Below are 21,366 nucleotides of genomic sequence, written 5' to 3'. Positions count from 1 at the left end.
GTGCTGAGTGTGATAATGATCGTAACCCTGGAGGATGGTTCCAGGGGTACAGAGAGTGAAAGTGAGAGTAACCCCTGGACTGTCGAGGATGATTCCAGGGGTACAGAGAGTGAAAGTGAGAGTAACCCTTGGGGTATCGAGGATGGTTGCAGAGGTACTGAGAGTGAAAGTGATTGTAACCCCTGGAGTGTCGAGTATGGTTCCAGGGGTACAGAGAGTGATAGTGAACGTAACCCTGGAGTATCGAGGATGGTTCCATGAGTACAGAGAGTGAAAGTTAACGTAACCATGGAGTATCGAGGATGGTTCCAGGGATGTAGCGAGAGAAAGTGATCGTAACTCTGGAGTGTCGAGGATGGTTCCAGGGATGTAGTGAGTGAAAGTGATCGTAACCCCTGGAGTATCGAGGATGGTTCCAGAAGTACAGAGAGTGAAAGTGATCGTAACCCTGGAGTGTCGAGGATGGTTCCAGGAGTGCAGAGTGTAATAGTGATCGTAACCATGGAGTATCGAGGATGGTTCCAGGAGTACAGAGTGTAAAAGTGATCGTAACCCTGGAGTATCGAGGATGGTTCCACGAGTACAGAGAGTGAAAGTGATTGTAAGCCCAGGAGTATCGAGGATGGTTAGAGGGGTACAGAGAGTGAAAGTGATCGTAACCCTGGAGTTTCGAGGTTGGTTCCAGGAGTGCTGAGTGTAATAGTGATCGTAACCCTGGAGGATGGTTCCAGGGGTACAGAGAGTGAAAGTGATTGTAACCCCTGGACTGTCGAGGATGGTTCCAGTGGTACTGAGAGTGAAAGTGAGAGTAACCCCTGGACTGTCGAGGATGATTCCAGGGGTACAGAGAGTGAAAGTGATTGTAACCCCTGGAGTGTCGAGTATGGTTCCAGGGGTACAGAGAGTGATAGTGAACGTAACCCTGGAGTGTCGAGTATGGTTCCAGGGGTACAGAGAGTGATAGTGAACGTAACCATGGAGTATCGAGGATGGTTCCAGGGATGTAGTGAGAGAAAGTGATCGTAACTCTGGAGTATCGAGGATGGTTCCAGGGATGTAGCGAGTGAAAGTGATCGTAACCCCTGGAGTATCGAGGATGGTTCCAGGGATGTAGCGAGTGAAAATGATCGTAACTCCTGTAGTGTCGAGGATGGTTCCAGGGATGTAGCGAGTGAAAGTGATCGTAACCCATGGAGTATCGAGGATGGTTCCAGGGATGTAGCGAGTGAAAGTGATCGTAACCCCTGGAGTGTCGAGGATGGTTCCAGGGATGTAGCGAGTGAAAGTGATCGTAATCCCTGGAGTATCGAGGATGGTTCCAGGAGTACAGAGAGTGAAAGTGATCGTAACTCTGGAGTGTCGAGGATGGTTCCAGGGATGTAGCGAGTGAAAGCGATCGTAACCTCAGAAATATCGAGGATGGTTCCAGGAGTACAGAGAGTGAAAGTGATCGTAACCCTGGAGTGTCGAGGATGGTTCCAGGAGTACAGAGAGTGAAAGTTGTCGTAACCCTGGAGTGTCGAGGATGGTTCCAGGAGTACATAGAGTGAAAGTGATCGTAACCCTGGAGTGTCGAGGATGGTTCCAGGGATGTAGAGAGAGAAAGTAAACGTAACCCCTGGAGTGTCGAGTATATCGACCTTCAGTTGGTCTTATATTTAGTGAACCTGTTCTAGTTAATCTTGAGTTTTACAACTGTCACAATATAATGGTTGTATATGTGACATTATCATACAGAGCCAAATCTGCATGAGAAATGTCCATTCAATGTCAATTTTTACACGGAAATAAATACGTTGTACGCTGTAACTCTCGTTTTGGTCCATATATGTTCATTCAGCCGTATATGATTTTCAAACTATGGTAGATACGGGTATGTTATCTATTTTCCAGTCCTACATAAAGATATTGAAGCCTCAATCATGAGTTATCATATCTTGTTGCAATAGAATGACAAGAAACGGAAGATAGAACAGTGCCCAAAGCGAGCGTTATATGCTTACAGACGTAGATTTGCACATACGGATATGAAACATCACCACAATTTAATCCCAAAGAAAATTTATTGAAATTCGTTTACTTTGAATGAAAACTACAACAATCTGTTTCTAGGAAAAAGTTGTTGTTAATGTTGATGTCTCTCCTCGGGTGTGAGCACAAGGGATACAAGACTTGTGACAGTGATAACTTGTGTCTGCTGCAATAGATGTAAAACACATCTACTTCTGTGAGATAAGACTGTAAAGTTAAGACAATATGAATGACATCTCGGGTTTTAAGTCAGTATCGCGATTTGTACAAGTTAGGATTTTAGGTTCCGACCAGGAAAACATATATTTAATTTTAATTCCGTTATATTGAGTTTTATACCAGTCCCTTACTACAAGTAATCCTTGTTTTATACAAGTCCCTTACTACAAGTAATCCTTGTTTTGTACCAGTCCCTTACTACAAGTAATCCTTGATTTATACCAGTCCCTTACTACAAGTAATCCTTGATTTATACCAGTCCCTTACTACAAGTAATCCCTGTTTTATACCAGTCCCTTACTACAAGTAATCCCTGTTTTATACCAGTCCCTTACTATAAGTAACCCCTGTTTTATACCAGTCCCTTACTACAAGTAACCCCTGTTTTATACCAGTCCCTTACTATAAGTAATCCCTGTTTTATACCAGTCCCTTACTATAAGTAATCCTTGTTTTATACCAACCCCTTACTATAAGTAATCCTTGTTTTATACCAGTCCCTTACTAAAGTAATCCCTCCCTTACTATAAGTAATCCTTGTTTTATACCAATCCCTTACTATAAGAATCCTTGTTTTATACCAACCCCTTACTATAAGTAATTACTATAAGTAATCCTTGTTTTATACCAACCCCTTACTATAAGAATCCTTGTTTTATACCAATCCCTTACTATAAGAATCCTTGTTTTATACCAACCCCTTACTATAAGAATCCTTGTTTTATACCAACCCCTTACTATAAGTAATCCTTGTTTTATACCAACCCCTTACTATAAGTAATCCTTGTTTTATACCAGTCCCTTACTATAAGTAATCCCTGTTTTATACCAACCCCTTACTATAAGTAATCCTTGTTTTATACCAACCCCTTACTATAAGTAATCCTTGTTTTATACCAACCCCTTACTATAAGTAATCCCTGTTTTATACCAACCCCTTACTATAAGTAATCCTTGTTTTATACCAACCCCTTACTATAAGTAATCCTTGTTTTATACCAGTCCCTTACTATAAGTAATCCCTGTTTTATACCAGTCCCTTACTATAAGTAATCCTTGTTTTATACCAGTCCCTTACTATAAGTAATCCCTGTTTTATACCAGTCCCTTACTATAAGTAATCCCTGTTTTATACCAGTCCCTTACTATAAGTAATCCCTGTTTTATACCAGTCCCTTACTAAAGTAATCCTTGATTTATACCAGTCCCTTACTATAAGTAATCCCTTATTTATACCAATCCCTTACTATAAGTAATCCTTGTTTTATACCAACCCCTTACTATAAGTAATCCCTTATTTATTATATAATTTTCACTATCGGCCGATATTTTATCTTTAGCTAATAAAGCCATGTATTAGACTTATCAAAAGTCTATGATTATATTATATAATTTTACCTGCAGAGTTTTGTCATTGTAATCGATACTAAAAATCAGAGCGAACATTCCGATCACTATAATCATATTTTCTATATGCATTGTAATGTCTTTTGCAGACTCAAACAGCTGAAATCAGTTCGTGAGGACTATTTTATGTTATATAATTTCAGTTTTATCTCTTAATATTTTTGAGTGCGTGATGCACCAATCGCTACACAAAATCAAACAAATAATTGTAATAAATCGCTGTACCTCGAAATCCTTCATCAAAGGGAAGGCAAAAGAGGTGTATTAAGATTTTAAGATATTTCTAAGGAAGTGAAAGTCTATGTTGTACACGCGCGCTTAGAATGTACATAATCTGAAAAAAATGTCGAATTGCTTACAACAAGATTTATATCAGTAATCAACATCGCCGAGATCAAAAGGCTGTCAGTATCAACACAGAATCCTCGTCAGACAAACGCTTTAGTGTTTGTAACAAATCTGTATAGCTATTTTCAGAATCAAAACAAACGTTAATGAACCCTTGATGATTTTCACGGTTGGTACTTAAATATCAAAACGTAATCGTTATCAGATGTGTTGGTCTTGTACTGTCTATTAAAAGAATAGTTAGTTTAATCATTGGGTACATAACTCCTTCAAACGTTTATCATGTTTTAAGAATAATTGTGGATTGTGTGATCACACTGATGTTATCAATGAAGGTAACTCGTTGTGTATATAATTCATACACACTCTACAGAAATTTACGTTTGTTTTATAGTTCAAGCTTACTATAACTTTAATGACCACGAAATACACTTGTTCATGTTTATTCAGAAAAAAATCTGTTAAATAAATGCGTGCGAGTTCTTGGCTCTGTGTGGCGATTTCACTGCATACCATACAAATAGCAGAAACGTTTCATTAGATTTGCCGTGTTTATATAGGGAAAATGTAGTATTTCTAATATAAAGTTATGTCTGCAAAACAAAATCCTTTATTTTTCTTTAATATTGAATCTGCTTAGTTTGATAAACAGAAGTTTTAGCTTCAGGTTTGTTCATGCCAGCATCATACAAATTATTTTTTATAGAAGCAGCACGCTTCGTTGATTTTATGTTCGACAACATCTAGAATCAGCTTTCTATTAGCTGCTGTCCCTATCTACGATATCTACCAATACTTGTCAAAAACGACACGTGAGCGACCCATGTGATTTCTGTTTGGGGGTTAATTTACTGTATTTACTCAGGATTTTGTTTCAGTTTTTAGATAATTTGACCCTTTCCTATATTGTCTTAGTAACACAAGCATTAAGTATACAGCTGTGAGAACATGTACTATACTCTGTACAACTAGAGTAGTGACCACTAACGATGACCACCGGGTCGATCAGTTTAAGTACACAAGTCTACAGTTTAAGTCATATATTTCAAAACGGCGTATTTCCGAAATTATGTACACCATAGTAGTTTTGAGTTTTTTTTTATAAATCTACAGTGTTCAATATAAATCTAATCGATGGAGAGAAGAGTTGATATCAATTGTAGTCTGCTTTTACAGATCTTCAATATATACCGTACAGCCGTTTATTTTCGCGTGGTAACCAATTTTTTTCGGTGAAATAATGAGACACGAATGTATAAGATGTTCTTTACATCCAGATCGCGAAGTTTTCATCTGTTAAAATATCATTTGATCGTTAGTAAAAGGACATCACGGAATTTTGAATTATTTCAAACTGCAAGCTCGGAAAAATACCTGAACTTGGATAATGTATGTATCGATAAATAGAGGCCATCATTTATTATAATCGAGACCAGAATCGACAGGATGTTTAAAGCAGACGTACAAAATTATATATAAATATATAGTGTGATATTGAAGGTTAACTACCTATATACACCGGATTTTGTATGTCCGGACTGGAATGGTTCGGATAAATCGGATTCACTGGTGGCATAGTGGATAGTGTACACGCCATCCATTAGGACAACCATGGTTCTATTACGTTGTACCTTGGTTCGGACGCGAAAGTTTGAGGTCACCTTCATAGCCAAGTGCAAGCTGATAGTTCAATGTATTTTCTCCGGGAAGCAAAGGGTTGGGACTGAATAGGTTTCTCTGTACATTTAATGCTTACATTGTACAGAAATACTTAAAAGATATCCAACCCTTCGTCTACTTCTCACAAAAAATGGAGTTTGAGATAAATAATGGGAAAATGTACTACAAAAAAAGTTAGGGTGTTCTGGAATGTTCACTGTTGATCATCAACACAAAGACATGTATTAACAAAACTCGATCTTAAGTCTACAAACCCAAAACTAATTACAAAAAAAAAAAAATCCCCGGAGAACTTTATTTCGGTAAATGAATAAAATATTGCAAATGGTATTAAAAATCAGAAGTACACGTTTAAAATGCCATTTAGGCAGAGAGGTACTGTAAATGTACTGTAGACCCAAAGTAATCTCCTTTTCACACATACGTACATTTGACGTCTGTGTATTTTGGAACTTTTATCTTCACTCGGCACGAACGTTTAACATTTCTGAGTTCACGTGACCTCGCAGGAGATAGAGTGATTGTACGTGCGGAACATGTGCGTAATGTTTGCCGATTTTACGCTCTCCCATCTATTTCAGAAATAAACTCCCACTATCTGTAAGCGGCATTGGAACTCTTCACGGCCAGGAGGAGAGAGAAGATTTAGATTAAAACAATAATTATTGCCAATCAAACAAAAAACGATGCGAGTTTGACCTACACCGACCTGGTTTTATGCACGTGCATCGTATATTTGTATATGTATAACTAATGACGAACGCCCTAATTGCTGTGTAGTTATTAGCTGATAATGCGAATACCTTCCCTCCCCTAATTATTTATGGAACAGCCGGCGCGAGAGCCAGTAACATTAGTTTGGTACCTCCTGTTGGCAATATCTATCTTTCATATTACATCTGACGGTAGTTCTAAGGACTGAGTGAAAAGTGAAGGAACTCGGGAACGAAAATGCCACCAAAGGTAGGTCCACTTTTTAATATATCGTCAATAAAAACAATGATAAAAGCAAAATTTCAGACGAAAATGAAAATTAATTATATTAAGTTTTTAAGTTGATTTCAGAATTTGAAATAAAAGATAAAAAAAGCAGATGAATTAGATGTTTTTCGAAATGGGGAGGAGGGGCATTGGATTCATATTTCATTTACTTTAGCTTTCATAAAATCAATGTTATTGTGTGGGAATTTTAGTGTAGTTCAATTCATAATGGCAATTTTTCATAAAAAAAATACTCAGAAAAGATACAAAATCTCTATATTAGAAGAACTCCGAATCCAAAGTTTATTAAAGATGTGAAAGAGGTTTTTATATTTACTATGAGCCGCCTAGCAGGAGGTCTTGATCTTGTAGCGTAGACTTGTGTTTAAAGTGCCCAGAAACGATACAGTGAAGGGTCTGTTTACTGCGGATTAATTGGTAGGTGGTGAGACGGCCGACCACTTCAGACTAAGCACCAGTTTTTACCTCCGCTGGTGTTTTGGTTAAAGGTGTTTTCTGTCGATACAAATGTGCCTCGTGGGTATCATATGAGTTAACAGAGAGACTGATGGTCGGAGGTTAGTGGGGCTAAACTGTTTCTCAAACTGATGAGGACAAGCTGCATATTTCATGGATACGAATTCGTTTTCCATGAATTTAAGACAATTATTTATGAACTTTCAGTGACTACTTAATACTGAAATGTTACATTAGTACATTGGGGACTTTCACAATTACTACATGGAAAATTTGGATGTTTTTTCTTGTAATGTTAAGTTTGAACATAAAGTTTAATTTTGCATGTACACGTGACAACGTTTGAAGAAATGTTTGAAGTTGACAGAAATATTTTATTTTCTTTAGATAAAAGGAACATCAAATTATACAATGGCATTATGAGTCTGACATATTCAAGTTATGAATGACGTCAAAGATACGTGGATTCCTTGCACCCGATATGTTATCGACATAGGCCTATATTATACCGTTGACGTCATTCCCCCCCCCCCCCCCCCACCCACCCCATCTCGTGCTCTGAAGACGATTTACCTTTGTGTTGTGATCAGAATAAAATCATCGCGATGAAAGTATAGTGCCAAGTTCTACTTACATCTGGCACTGGCGGAAAGGAGCGAGGGAGAAATCTGATGCATTGATCTCGCTTCTCGTCCTGTACAAGTAAACATCTATCAGAACTTATACATTCAACTCTATAAGGAACTACAATATTTTGACTTTGCCACACTATTACTGTACTAAATTCGTGACGTCATTACTTCTCAGAACTCTAACTTATTTTAACGTCATTCTAAGTCTCCGGATAACTGTAGTACAGAACGATTAATGGAACCCCAATATAGTTATGTTGGATCGATATCCAGTCCACACGAAGCCCCTACGTCCCCATAAAATCTCATCTTGCTTCTTCTATCGTCATTTTTTTACCTTCTAAACTGAACTTAACCTTCCAAATGTCGTATTCAAGTTATGTAAATTGGAAATTTTTAAGAAGTAAAGAACCAATCCGTTTCTTTTCTCTTTTTTGTCTGTTTTTGGTTGCTTTTAAGTTCGTGAGAGATTGCCAATCGCAACATCTCGGCAATTTCCGTAAAGGCTCGGACTATAAGAAGCTATTGCGGAAATTGTCGAGATGTTGCGATCGATAATTCAAGGAAGCGCCCATTCCAGGTGTGACTATTGCAACGAGGAGTCAACGTCATAACGACTGGGTAATATGGGTTGAGATCCTCTCGGAATTGAAATTTTGCTACAAAAACGTTACAGTTTGGGAGCGTGTGTCGACATATCACGCGTATCTGTAAAGACGCAGATATACCTGTCAGAGTAGAGCTATATTCAGTATAACACGTGTAAGTTACACAAAAGAATTGTTTTGCATGGTCGCCGAAACGAAAACATGACAATAAAGAAGAGTAAGGGTTTAAAAGGCCGAGTATATTTTCAAAAGGTCACAGATCGGTTCCAGCCGTTTAAAGAGCTCAATTCGAAATAGTGATTGGAAAATAAGGGACTAAGTTCTAACGTCAAAATCATAACGTTGTCATCTTTATCAGGTTTTGACCAGCAGTCCTTAGTTTGGTTGTTAGATTAGCATTGTACATGTTCAACAAGAGCGCAAGTTTCACACTTTACCAGATGTTCCAATACCATACCTACAAAGAGTATCATTCTATACACAAATGTTGGTGAAACAGTGATGCTTTATGTGTATTGGTAGTCACACAATATTCACGAACAAAGGATGGTTTGAACGAAACGTTCTGCTGAGCGCTGAATATGAGTTCGGCTACGGGAACATTTGATAAGGGATGTTTGTGAAGGTGAAAGGTTTGGAGTTGAAAGAAGAAAACAAGTATACGCACTTGAACAGCTGATCTGGTGCCAACCACAATACTGAAACCCGGCTCACACCAACGTAACGACAATACCAGTCACGGTAACAGTAGGCACAAAAGAACGAAACAATATTTCAGAAAATCGAAAATGAAATAAGGAGAAAATATGGACAAGGAAATCTATTTATAGAACCTCCCTCCACTCCAGACTAATCAGCAGACAGTACATGTTGCTGTTTTGACAAGAACCATATATTTAGGACTGTAGATCTATTCCTGTACACAGGATTTCCTCCCCCTCATTCCACCACCACCTCCTCCCCCTTCACAATGACGTTTCCGGGCGTGGCGGTTTCCCTAACCTGCGTTGATTACGATTTATCATTCCAAGCCGTTGTGCCTTATTTATTATCCATTAGCTTTGATACATAACGGCTCATTGCAAAAACATGTTTACCCCTGACGTTTTTGTCTGTTTCCATACACCTTTGTTCCAGTGTATCTCTGTATGTCTACTGTTTATCAATGTATTCCTTAGTTTGGTGCCTTTGTATTAAACTGATGCCCACAGCATTCTTTTCAATGCTGGAGTTCCCTTCAATTTGAAGTTTTTAGGAATTCAAACACATCCATACATTTTTCTAATTTTCCAGTTATATTCAGTTAACGCTCTCAGCCTTCGCCAATTGCCTGCAATTTACTGAATTCCTTGTATTTCTTTGCAATAGATCAATATATCAACAATTCTTATTATTTCCAGTTTTTGTTTTTCATTTGTATTTGTATGGTAAATGGTGTGTCAAGTCAGTCTATACTGGACAAGAAAAAACGTCCTAGAACGTCTATAAATGTATTCGTAAATATCTATAAAGCTGGGACTCCTTGAAACATTAAACACAAGATTTTATCTCGATAAGCTTGCAAATGAAAAAAAACGAACACTGAAATACACATCTACATCCCCTGATGTTGTCGATTACAAGATTACAAGTGGATGACGTCATCGCCGTTTTGTAGGCGAAATCGGAGAAGCAATAAACAAGAAACCGCCATGTTTTTTATGTAGATTTCAGCGGGATGATAGCGAGGTTATCTATGGCTCTTCTCAGACTCGTAGAGTCTTGATCCATGTACCACTACGCAGCTATCTCTCAAAATCTTACATACGGTGGGCTAGCATTAATGAAATGATTTTGCTGTATCAAATGAAATCTTAACATGGGCAGATACGCTTGTTATGAAGAGGGATTTTAATTTAAGCGGGAAAAAAAGATACTAGCATCTACTAGTATTTTACTGACTGATTTTCGAACTTCGAAAAACAGGGATTTCATTTGACTGTCCTTTTTGCCTTCTGTCAGTGGTGTTATTAACAATGTCATTAATATGCAGTATAACGATAGATGTTACATAAAAAAAGGTCTTACCAAATGTATATTAGGTTCTGGCTTAATGAAGTTTTTATCATAATGATTATCATGCGTATGTCAGCGATTACCAAAACAAACTGACACCATCTCTAGTCCTATAAGATACTTTGCCATAACTGTAACCTGTTGTCTTTCAGTCGGCACATGCATCTCTTACCCATCACAGTTGTGTTTTTTTAGTTCCGGAAAACCCGATAGCTGTCTGGTCTGAATTTGCTGGGTTGTTTTCTCCAACGTTCGTGCAGATTTCCTTTAAATGTATTGAGTGTGCTGGGTGATGTAACGTTTTCAGTCAAAGTGTTCCACGTATTGACCATTCGTTGTGAAAACGGATACTTTCTAATGTCTAGTCTACGGCGTTCTTAGTTAAGCTTCCTGGGGTAACTGATGTATATAATACGGCACACTTCTATCATGTCTGTACAGAATTCTGAAGTGAACGATTATTTCTGTGTAGAATTTGTTGCGAGTATTTTTGACTAGTTTCGTTGCTTCCAGCTGCTTTCTTCTGAAATAACAAGTCGCTTTCGCCCTCAACTTTGAAACATCGAAGAATGCAGGCAAATTATGCTAGAAACAGAGAGCGACTTTTTAAGAGTGTGTCTGAATTTGTTCCGGTAGAGTTCCATCATCATCGTCATCATCATCGATAACTTAACTTGTGACACTATTTTTGTTCAGGACAAGGCATCCAGTCATATCTATATTCTGGTTATTTATAATTTTGGATTTCTGGACGAATAAATCAACATAATTTTATTCAAATACTTTCTTGCTTTGTGTCCCGGAAGGCAGCGGTGGCACTGGAGTTCCGACATGGGTTGTTGACATTTCGACATGGAATCAAGTCTTGGCGATAGTCCTTCACGGTAGTTGTGTTTACGTAGATAAAGGGCCTGGCCAAACACGATAGTGGGCGCTATCAGCGGTCCTAATGTGCGGGTCAAACGTGCACTGACCACTTTGGAAAAAATGGACCGGATATTCATAAGTTACAGTTATGTTACCAAAGCAAACAATTTCACTGCTACTGGTTCACGATTTACCTTATCAAAAGAAATGTATTTGAAAAATAAACATATGTATACAAATATATATATATATATTAAGACAAAACGCAAAACCATTAGCGGAACTGTTTGCTTCTATTCTCTTTGTGGGTTTGCGGGTCGTCAAACTTGATTACTTGATGTTTATCTTAGAAATTAACTCTTTATGTCGAAGTTTCTCTACGAGGATTCGACTAATTGCCTTCATTGGCCTGCCATTAGCCTTCTGCTCTTCATCTCCTCCACAAATTATCAGATACAGAATGGTGTACTATTGCATCTTCATCGTTCCCAACCGGTTCCTGTGGTATTCATTAAATGTTTCCATGGACTTGAGCAAGTCTACTCTGTTGTTTCTCAATGTCCAGTAGACTTGCTGAAGTAGATAAATAAATAAAGACGAAGTTAGATATGTTTTTATATATGTGTAATACGTTAATGTTGGATTTTTTTCGTTAGCGCTTCTCTGTTGAGGTAGATCTGGCTGACAATAGGTGTCTCCAACATCATCCAAGACATACAACATATAATAACGGTCTTTTCCTCACCATTCCTTGAATAAGACTTGTTAGTATAATGGCTTCACAAACGTGTATATGATTGTTCCCCATCATCTGCCTACTCACATACATGCCGTTGCCCTGTTCGCATTCCCGAACCAAAAATAAATTCTACACACAAATGAAAAGTAATAACCCTTATTGAGGTTGACAATGACTGTTGTGAACCCTGTAGTTTCGGTAGAGAGGTCAAAATAGAATGGAATGGCTTGGTGTAGCCATTAACTCCTACAAATGATAACATCGCTCTCAACTGTTACATATAGAGAACAGATGGTTTTCATGTACTTTGTACATAAACCTTGTACGTTCTACTGTTTTTCCTGACTGCCAAATTTGCACTTTTCCGTCCAATTTTCCTCACTATTGCTATTGCGCACTTCATATACAATTCCATGCCATTTTTATTATGTGTGCTGTACATATAGGAAAGACATTGTCCATTGGTTATGATACAAATCATTTTATATATGAATAAAAATGTCGTAAAGTTCGAGACTCAGAACTAGTATTAAACCTTATCGACAAAAATAAATTAATTAATAAATAAATAAATAAAAGAAAAGAAGTATTAATTTTATCGACACGTACATTAATGTAATCGGATTTTAAAAATAGCATTGCCGGGATAAAGATTTTCATGAGCACTACGCCTGTATCATAATTACTTCATGTGTTGGTATTAGAGGAATTCATACACAACCACACACAAAGCCAATATCTAGATTGAGTCTTGTAATGTGGACCGAGTTAGTGACTAAAATTTATAACGCTGTATATCGTTACATGCGCTTGTTATTTTTTAGATAGATTAAGTCTCGTCCACTTCGATAGGAACAAGACATCTAAACTTTATGGTAGGGCGTGTGTTCCCTGTTATTTCCATGACGTAATATATCTAGGTGTAGGTGGCCAAAACTCCTACTCATAGCCAATATAATGTTTACATTGTTTATAAGAGCTCTCGTGAAATGAAAGTAAAATGTACATTGCTTGGGTCTAATTTGTAACGACCGATCACGTGATCACTTTATTTCATAAGTCTAGACGTGCGCAAAGACCCATGCAATATATTGAAAACGACATTTAAGTAGAAGGTGATTGATCCACTCCCGTCAGGTATGCAGAGTACATCATGTAGCCTTTTGAAATAAGATTTATTTTTGAGTGCAATGAAGTTGAAATCGATAAAACTTACGCATGCATTACATTTCTTGAATACGTGATGACATCACACGGACTCCCCTTCTTTAAACAAAAGAACCGGATATGATGGACAAAGTTTCTCCCAAGTATTAAGTAGCAGTTGCAATATTAGACATATTTGCTAGGGTAAACTGCATAGATTATAGTACAGATAGAAACAAATAAAAACGTCTCCTCTCTATACCTGGTTTATGTCTGTCGATATACAGGCTACATAATTTCTCTGTCGGAAACAATCTACTGTGTCAGCATTCTTCTTCAAGGTGTATCTTTCATGTAAATCAGTTATACTTCAAATTCTTCATTCATGTCAACAATCCTGGACCAAATTATCATTCATAAAATCTGTTTTGACAGAACTCCTTAGGATAAGACGATTACGTCACTATAAGGTAATATACTTGTACACATACTAAGCGTTATCTGACAATGGATGTATACATACATGTGTACTACCAAACGATGTACGTGCGTTGCGCGACCCAAGTACGTGCATTATGAGAACTGACGACTCAAACAGGTGCCGACAATAAATGCTTGTGCACATCTTTATTTACAATCACTAACATGTGTATTTACGTCACTATCGGACATAAAACATACCACAGCATGGTGACATAACTCCTTAACATAGTAACAATGATACGTCTTTATCGAATGTCCCATCGTAGTTGTTTCGTCATGTTTACAGCACGTGAAGATATTTGACTTTTTCCAGAGATAAGTTCATTAGAGAAAGATGTAAGGTTGCTATGATACATCAGACACTGGCAGATTCGGTATTTCGGAGACAAAAAAAAGGAGTGGCGGGGGTGGAGGGCAACTTGTTCTACCAACTCGGTGAAAGAATGCTTAAGGAGAAGAGAAGAAAAGACAGGGGAAAGGGGGACGGGGGTGTAGCCATGGCCGCCGACAGAGAGAGGAGACAGAAATAACCTACTCTTAAGTTTTCTTATATCTACGATACAGAGTACCATGCAGTAGATGAAGAATAACATTATACATGTGTTTATTTGGTAAAGGAAACTAACATACACCAAAACATTGAGTATGGTGACAATGTCACCTAAATACACCTCGAAGTTTGATAAAGTTATCAGGATTGTCGTGTCCACCGTTATTATAAATATTTGATATTGCCAACAAAGACTCTTGGAGGATGAAAAGTTAGTTGACCGAACCTCCCTCAAAACTACACGTTAATTGACCGGACTACTGTAACACATTTGTGCAGTTATCAAATGGTTCCCATTTTAGATTCAGATTAAAAAGTTGAAAAAAGTTGCTCCTGTTTCTAAATTCGAATTGTGTAATCATCAGTACACCAACAGAATGAAATCATTTTTAAACAAGATGGTGACCATTTTCGTGCCTTTCATCCAGCTGACAACACGAACATTTTGTGTTGTTTAACACCGATCTGGTTGTATTTGTTGTTTTGTTATGATGTCGAAGCAAGTTCAAGGTTTGTGATAAGACGGTCTGATAATTTAGGATTGAAGAGGAAAGAGGTAGAGCTACACAGAAATACAGCTGACTTTTCCCTGTCTGTTTGTTGTTTTTACTCCACATAATTCCGGCATCAGCTTGTTGGTGTGCGTGATGAGGGCACATCCGGGCACTGATACTAACATATTAATACTGTGTAGAGAACCACGGTGTATAATTGGCACTGCACCGACAACCACTTATCTACAAAAATGTCTCGCAACAGATAAATACAATACACATGTCTACTACATAACAGACTTGGCACCATTTGTTGGTAATGATAAAACACTATATGTAACCGAAGATTTTCCAACCAAACTTTTACACAACGAAATTCAAAATGATTGAGTGGTTCGTTATTGATTAAATGATAAATTGATTGGCATTTTAACCATCCGTCCACCCATCTATCCATCCATCCATTTTTATTTATTATGCAATATGGTTATTCATTTTACTATAAGGTATGACGCGGACATTTCAAATGAAGGATCTAATCATTTGTTTTGGAATTTTAAGGAATATATATATATATATAACTGATTTGTTTACCTTGTTTGGGAAACTTCTTACGACATATGTTTATGATTGTCCTGTGTCATGTAACGTAATGAGAGATTTGACATCAATATTAAGGAATATTTTACATTCTCTTACTATTAATGTTTCGTTTTACAACTATTCCGGGCGAAGTAACCACCGTGCTTGTAATCACACCGTAACAAGTTTCTTTGAAATGCTTAGCGTGCCTGGTATACTTTGCGAACCTGTAGACTGTACAACGGCTCTGCTAGACGACCATTATATTGATACAATCAACGTTTCCTTTATACAGAAGATTATAGCACCTGACCATAGCTTTAATTGATATGTAGAACATGCATTTACAAAGGCGTGTTTCCCATGGCACGGCGCCAGATTGAATTTCAGAGATTCACAGCCGACGGTTTTCTCGTCAAGTTTCATGCTAGTGGCAAAATGTAGTTACTTTTATTTGTTCTAGCTCCAAGTCCATTACATTCTAGAAAAGTGTACACGCTGCCACAGGAAAACCGTGTACATAGCGGTGCCGAGTTGGCGAAATGTGGAATCGGTAATAATGAAACACGCACACATGTTCATTCACATGTTGAAATTGATGTTTGGCGTTAGGAAGTACGTTCAGACCACAGGGGTTAAGTTGTTGTAGGTGTGTAATTAGCAAATGAACGTGGAAAAAAGTTGAGAGTGATATTATCCATGACCTCACGTGCATTCACGTGTATAAACTGCGTCAACATGGTGTGGTATCACAGCGTGTGTTACCTATGTTGGTGAAGACACAATACAACCGATAACATCCAAGCTCAGCATTGTTAACTTGCCAGAACACGAGTTTCAATGAAAAAAAATCCGGTTCTAAACAAAAAAGAAACACACAGAGCATACTATTCTCACAACTCGGTTCTATTGGAAAAATTTAGACATTTATGAAAAACCCCAAACACTTATTTAGTATTATTTGTAATAATTCAGGTTTGAAAATACGGCTCTGAGGTAACTCCGTCTGTAAGTTAGGTGTATTCGTTTGGGCGTTATCCAGAATCCGTATCTTTAACCTCGAACCCGCCATTAACCTCGAACCCAATAAAAGATATAGTGGAATAGTTTAGCTTATCACCAGGGAAATTATTCTGGAAAGAGATAAAGGGAATCATATTTGGATCAACTGTCATTGATCAATTGTCCTTGAACCAGACAAAATGGAAGCATATAAGATGTAAGACAAAGGAAGGATACAACAGTATGTCCCTTGTACTAGCCAAGCGAAAGCAAAGCCTTCTGTATTTACAAGCCTATTACGACCAATGATATGGCCGAGCTATGTATTCACCAGTGTATTTTGACCAATGATATGGCCGAGCTATGTATTCACCAGTGTATTTTGACCAATGATATGGCCGAGCTATGTATTCACCAGTGTATTTTGACCAATGATATGGCCGAGCTATGTATTCACCAGTGTATTTTGACCAATGATATGGCCGAGCTATGTATTCACCAGTGTATTTTGACCAATGATATGGCCGAGCTATGTATTCACCAGTGTATTTTGACCAATGATATGGCCGAGCTATGTATTCACCAGTGTATTTTGACCAATGGTATGACCAGGAACTATTCACTGTCGTATTACGACCAATGGCATGACCAGGAACTGTATTCACTGTCTTATTACGACCATTGGCATGACCGAGAAATGTATTCACTAGCGTATTTTGACCAATGACGTGACCAGGAACTGTATTCACTGTCTTATTACGACCAATGGCATGACCGAGAAATGCATTCACTAGCGTATTTTGACCAATGACGTGACCAGGAACTGTATTCACTACAACTAATGATATGACCGAGATATGTATTCACCAGTATATTTTAACCAATTGTATGATCAGGAACTGTATTTACAGTCGTATTACGACAAATGGTATGATCGAGATATGTATTCACAGTCGTATTACGACCAATGGTATGGCCGAGATATGTATTCACAGTCGTATTACGACCAATGGTATGGCCGAGATATGTATTCACAGTCGTATTACGACCAATGGTATGGCCGAGATATGTATTCACAGTCGTATTACGACAAATGGTATGGCCGAGATATGTATTCACAGTCGTATTACGACCAATGGTATGATCGAGATATGTATTCACAGTCGTATTACGACCAATGGTATGGCCGAGATATGTATTCACAGTCGTATTACGACAAATGGTATGACCAGGAACTGTATTCACTGTCGTATTACAACTAATGATATGGCCGAGATATGTATTCACAGTCGTATTACGACCAATGGTATGGCCGAGATATGTATTCACAGTCGTATTACGACCAATGGTATGGCCGAGATATGTATTCACAGTCGTATTACGACCAATGATATGGCCGAGATATGTATTCACAGTCGTATTACGACCAATGGTATGGCCGAGATATGTATTCACAGTCGTATTACGACAAATGGTATGGCCGAGATATGTATTCACAGTCGTATTACGACCAATGGTATGGCCGAGATATGTATTCACAGTCGTATTACGACCAATGGTATGGCCGAGATATGTATTCACAGTCGTATTACGACAAATGGTATGGCCGAGATATGTATTCACAGTCGTATTACGACCAATGGTATGATCGAGATATGTATTCACAGTCGTATTACGACCAATGGTATGGCCGAGATATGTATTCACAGTCGTATTACGACCAATGGTATGGCCGAGATATGTATTCACAGTCGTATTACGACCAATGATATGATCGAGATATGTATTCACAGTCGTATTACGACAAATGGTATGGCCGAGATATGTATTCACAGTCGTATTACGACCAATGGTATGGCCGAGATATGTATTCACCAGTATATTTTAACCAATTGTATGATCAGGAACTGTATTCACAGTCGTATTACGACAAATGGTATGGCCGAGATATGTATTCACAGTCGTATTACGACCAATGGTATGGCCGAGGAACTGTATTCACAGTCGTATTACGACCAATGGTATGGCCGAGATATGTATTCACAGTCGTATTACGACAAATGGTATGGCCGAGATATGTATTCACAGTCGTATTACGACCAATGGCATGACCAGGAACTGTATTCACAGTCGTATTACGACAAATGGTATGGCCGAGATATGTATTCACAGTCGTATTACGACAAATGGTATGATCGAGAACAAAACAAACTCTAACTTAGATAATAATATCAAATATATCAACATTTTAAACATGTTGATAGCGTTGGTAGAAAAATGAACACTAACACCATTGAAAAACTTAAATAATAATGAAATATGATGAAAAAATTGAAAAAAGCAACGTTACTAGCAATTCTACAAACCCATAAACACAGCTGTTACATTTTCCTTTTTTTGTCTTTCAAGCGAGATCCTGAGTTGGAGGCACAGGCGTTGGACTGGGTCGAATCTAACTATGGAAAATCTATCGACAAGAAGAGCGGACTTGAGAATGTCCTTAAAGACGGCATCATACTGTGCGAGTAAGTAGACTGACGTAGGAAAATTGACTTCCGGTTGTTGCTACTTCCGGTTATAGATAAACACATCAATTCTTTTGAAAACTATTAATTTGTCCTTAAATCAAATTCTAATATATATCTGACAATTTGAATCAAACGTTGTGGCTAATTCTAACAGAATTGGTTTATGTTTGTATTTGTCAGCATACGGTTTAGATAACTTATCCGTAAGGAACATAAAACCAAAACCATTTCTGAAATTCCTCCACTCCTATAAACTGCATTTTTATTGTAAAGGAAATAATTTTTTTATCATCGAATCCTTGTAAGTATATCTTATTCAACGAAAGTTCGAAAAAAAAACACATGTCTCGTTTAGTTATCTAATTATCTTGTATGGAATATTTTGTCGTAATATAACACACTTTGACACACACTTTGACTACTTTCGACAGACAATACTGATCTATTTTGTATGTTATCTTTTGTCTAGTATGATGAACAATCTGATGCCCGGATGCATCAAGAAAATCGACAGAAAGGGAGGCGGTTTCGCTCTTATGCAGAACCTTGGACGATTCCAGGACGCCGCAAAAAAGTATGGAGTTCCAGCGGAAGAGGTTTTCCAGACTGTTGACCTCTGGGAGAGGAAGAATATTCCCCAAGTCACGCTGTGTATTCACGCAATGGCGAGAGTGGTACGTCATTTCCGGTTACGAAATGTTTTGAAACATAATAATGGTAAACTTTGGTACGGGTCTCGAAGAAAATTGTAATGTGACACAAACATGTCAAACATCTGAGAGATGAAAATTTGGTTAACACTGTCAGAGAATTGAAATAAAAAAAAAACTGAGAATAATCACTAGTTTTCACACTGAAATGACAACATCATATGTTTTGATCAGAGTCGTTTGAACGTTTGTTATTAACCACGCTATCGTATATAGAACTTAATTTTAGTTTTAATGTTTTAGTGTAAATTCTGTTTACGTTTGGTTTAGGCACAGACGCGAGATGACTACAAGGGAATGATACTTGGACCAAAAATGGCCGAGAAGCAAGAACGTGAATTTACGGAGGAGCAACTGAGGGAGGGGCGAAACGTCATCAGCCTACAATATGGCAGCAACGAGGGTGCTTCACAAGCAGGCCTTAATATGGGCAAACAACGTTCAATCATGGATTAGGTCATATTAGGAAATATACCAGGTCATCTAGACGTTTGAAAGAATGCTAGTCTATCTTAATCCAAAGGAACCTTACTAGTGAAGTGTTCTTAGTTTTCTAGATGTGACAAAAGGAATTAACTTCATCTTTAATTCAATAAGAACAAAACATCGGAAGTTTATCGAAGAATAGCAGAAGAAAGTCATCTTTATGATATCAAGGATCCGGAGAAATATACAAGTTTATGAATGGATTTCGGGATGTGGATGTTTTTCACTTTTCACATACAATTGTGTTTCTCTGGAGAATCATTTGTGTCCTGGCGTAGTTAGAATCATATTATGTATTTTAAGACGAGAAATTAAATTATTCGACTCTGAAAGAGAATAAATGGCGAATGTGACGATTATTTATTAACATAACATGTAGACCAACCAAAATAACTGTTCATTTCATCCAGAAACTTACCATTTAGAAATATTTAAAAGTCAAATAACTTTTTATCTAAATTCACAAACAGAATTCGTTTTAAGATTGAAACGACTGTGCGTTATACTAATGACACATTGTACAACAGTACAACTGGCCTTTCCTCCCAACAGACCAACCACGCCGTTACCTTTTCTCACCTGAGATATTAGTCAGTCCTCTATATAGGGCTAAAACGTTAGAGTAGATTTATTTATAGATTTCGTAGCAATGTACAGAATGTCTAGAGGTTCTTAACAATAAAATTAAAAGCTATTCGGTAAAGCGGAGAACCGAATGTGTGTAATTTCCAGAATTTATTTTCATGGTCATATAGATTTATTTTTATTTGTTCATATTCGTATCAATATGGTTTGTTTTAATAAATAAAATCATATCATCTTAACATCACGTTTATTTTCATTTTATTTAATTAGATGTTATGTAACAATAAGGATAAATAAAAATACGAGAGCCGCGATGACTTATGAGTAGTGTTGTAAGCGATCTCGGCCGAAGATCTCGAGGTGCTTGGTTTGATCCTTACTCGGAGGAATTGGTATTCTCAAAAACTTTGAAGTTATTGTTGTGTCGCTGGCCATATCACTTCACCTGTAATACTTTAGATGACATGTGACGGGTCTCCCATATGTTGTTCAATGAGCGGACCACCAGCTATTTCAAAGAAACCCCGCCTAAAAATGACCCTCTCTGCTGACGGAGTGAACCAAACAAATTAAGTGCTTACACAGTCAAGCACATCAGCAGCATAACCAGAGTTATCGATCTTAATAGAATTTAATTTCTGCAGTAGTAACGTCCCCTAGACCAGAACACTGTTGATAATGTAACAGTTCTCGTGTATGCCTTTAGTTCTATTGGATGTTGCAGTTCCGTTTTTTTATATTGTATATAAAAAAGAA

The 21,366-nt window shown here is 37.6% G+C and overlaps 1 protein-coding gene across 1 annotated transcript; it reads left to right on the top strand.

Moving 5' to 3' along the window:
* The first annotated feature begins 6,542 nt into the window (after positions 1 to 6,542).
* On the top strand, positions 6,543 to 20,849 carry LOC132559104 (myophilin-like). Its single transcript, XM_060223718.1, has 4 exons — positions 6,543 to 6,648; positions 18,711 to 18,826; positions 19,299 to 19,503; positions 19,810 to 20,849. The coding sequence occupies exons 1-4, from the start codon at positions 6,637 to 6,639 to the stop codon at positions 19,993 to 19,995; spliced, it is 519 nt and encodes a 172-aa protein (XP_060079701.1). The 5' UTR covers positions 6,543 to 6,636; the 3' UTR covers positions 19,996 to 20,849.
* The last annotated feature ends 517 nt before the right edge of the window (positions 20,850 to 21,366 follow it).

Source organism: Ylistrum balloti, unplaced genomic scaffold, assembly GCF_031769215.1.
Source record: "Ylistrum balloti isolate Yb309-2 unplaced genomic scaffold, AGI_CSIRO_Ybal_v1 Utg369662, whole genome shotgun sequence".
NCBI classification, from domain to species: Eukaryota; Metazoa; Mollusca; class Bivalvia; order Pectinida; family Pectinidae; genus Ylistrum; species Ylistrum balloti.
This window is presented reverse-complemented; position numbering and strand designations above follow the sequence as displayed.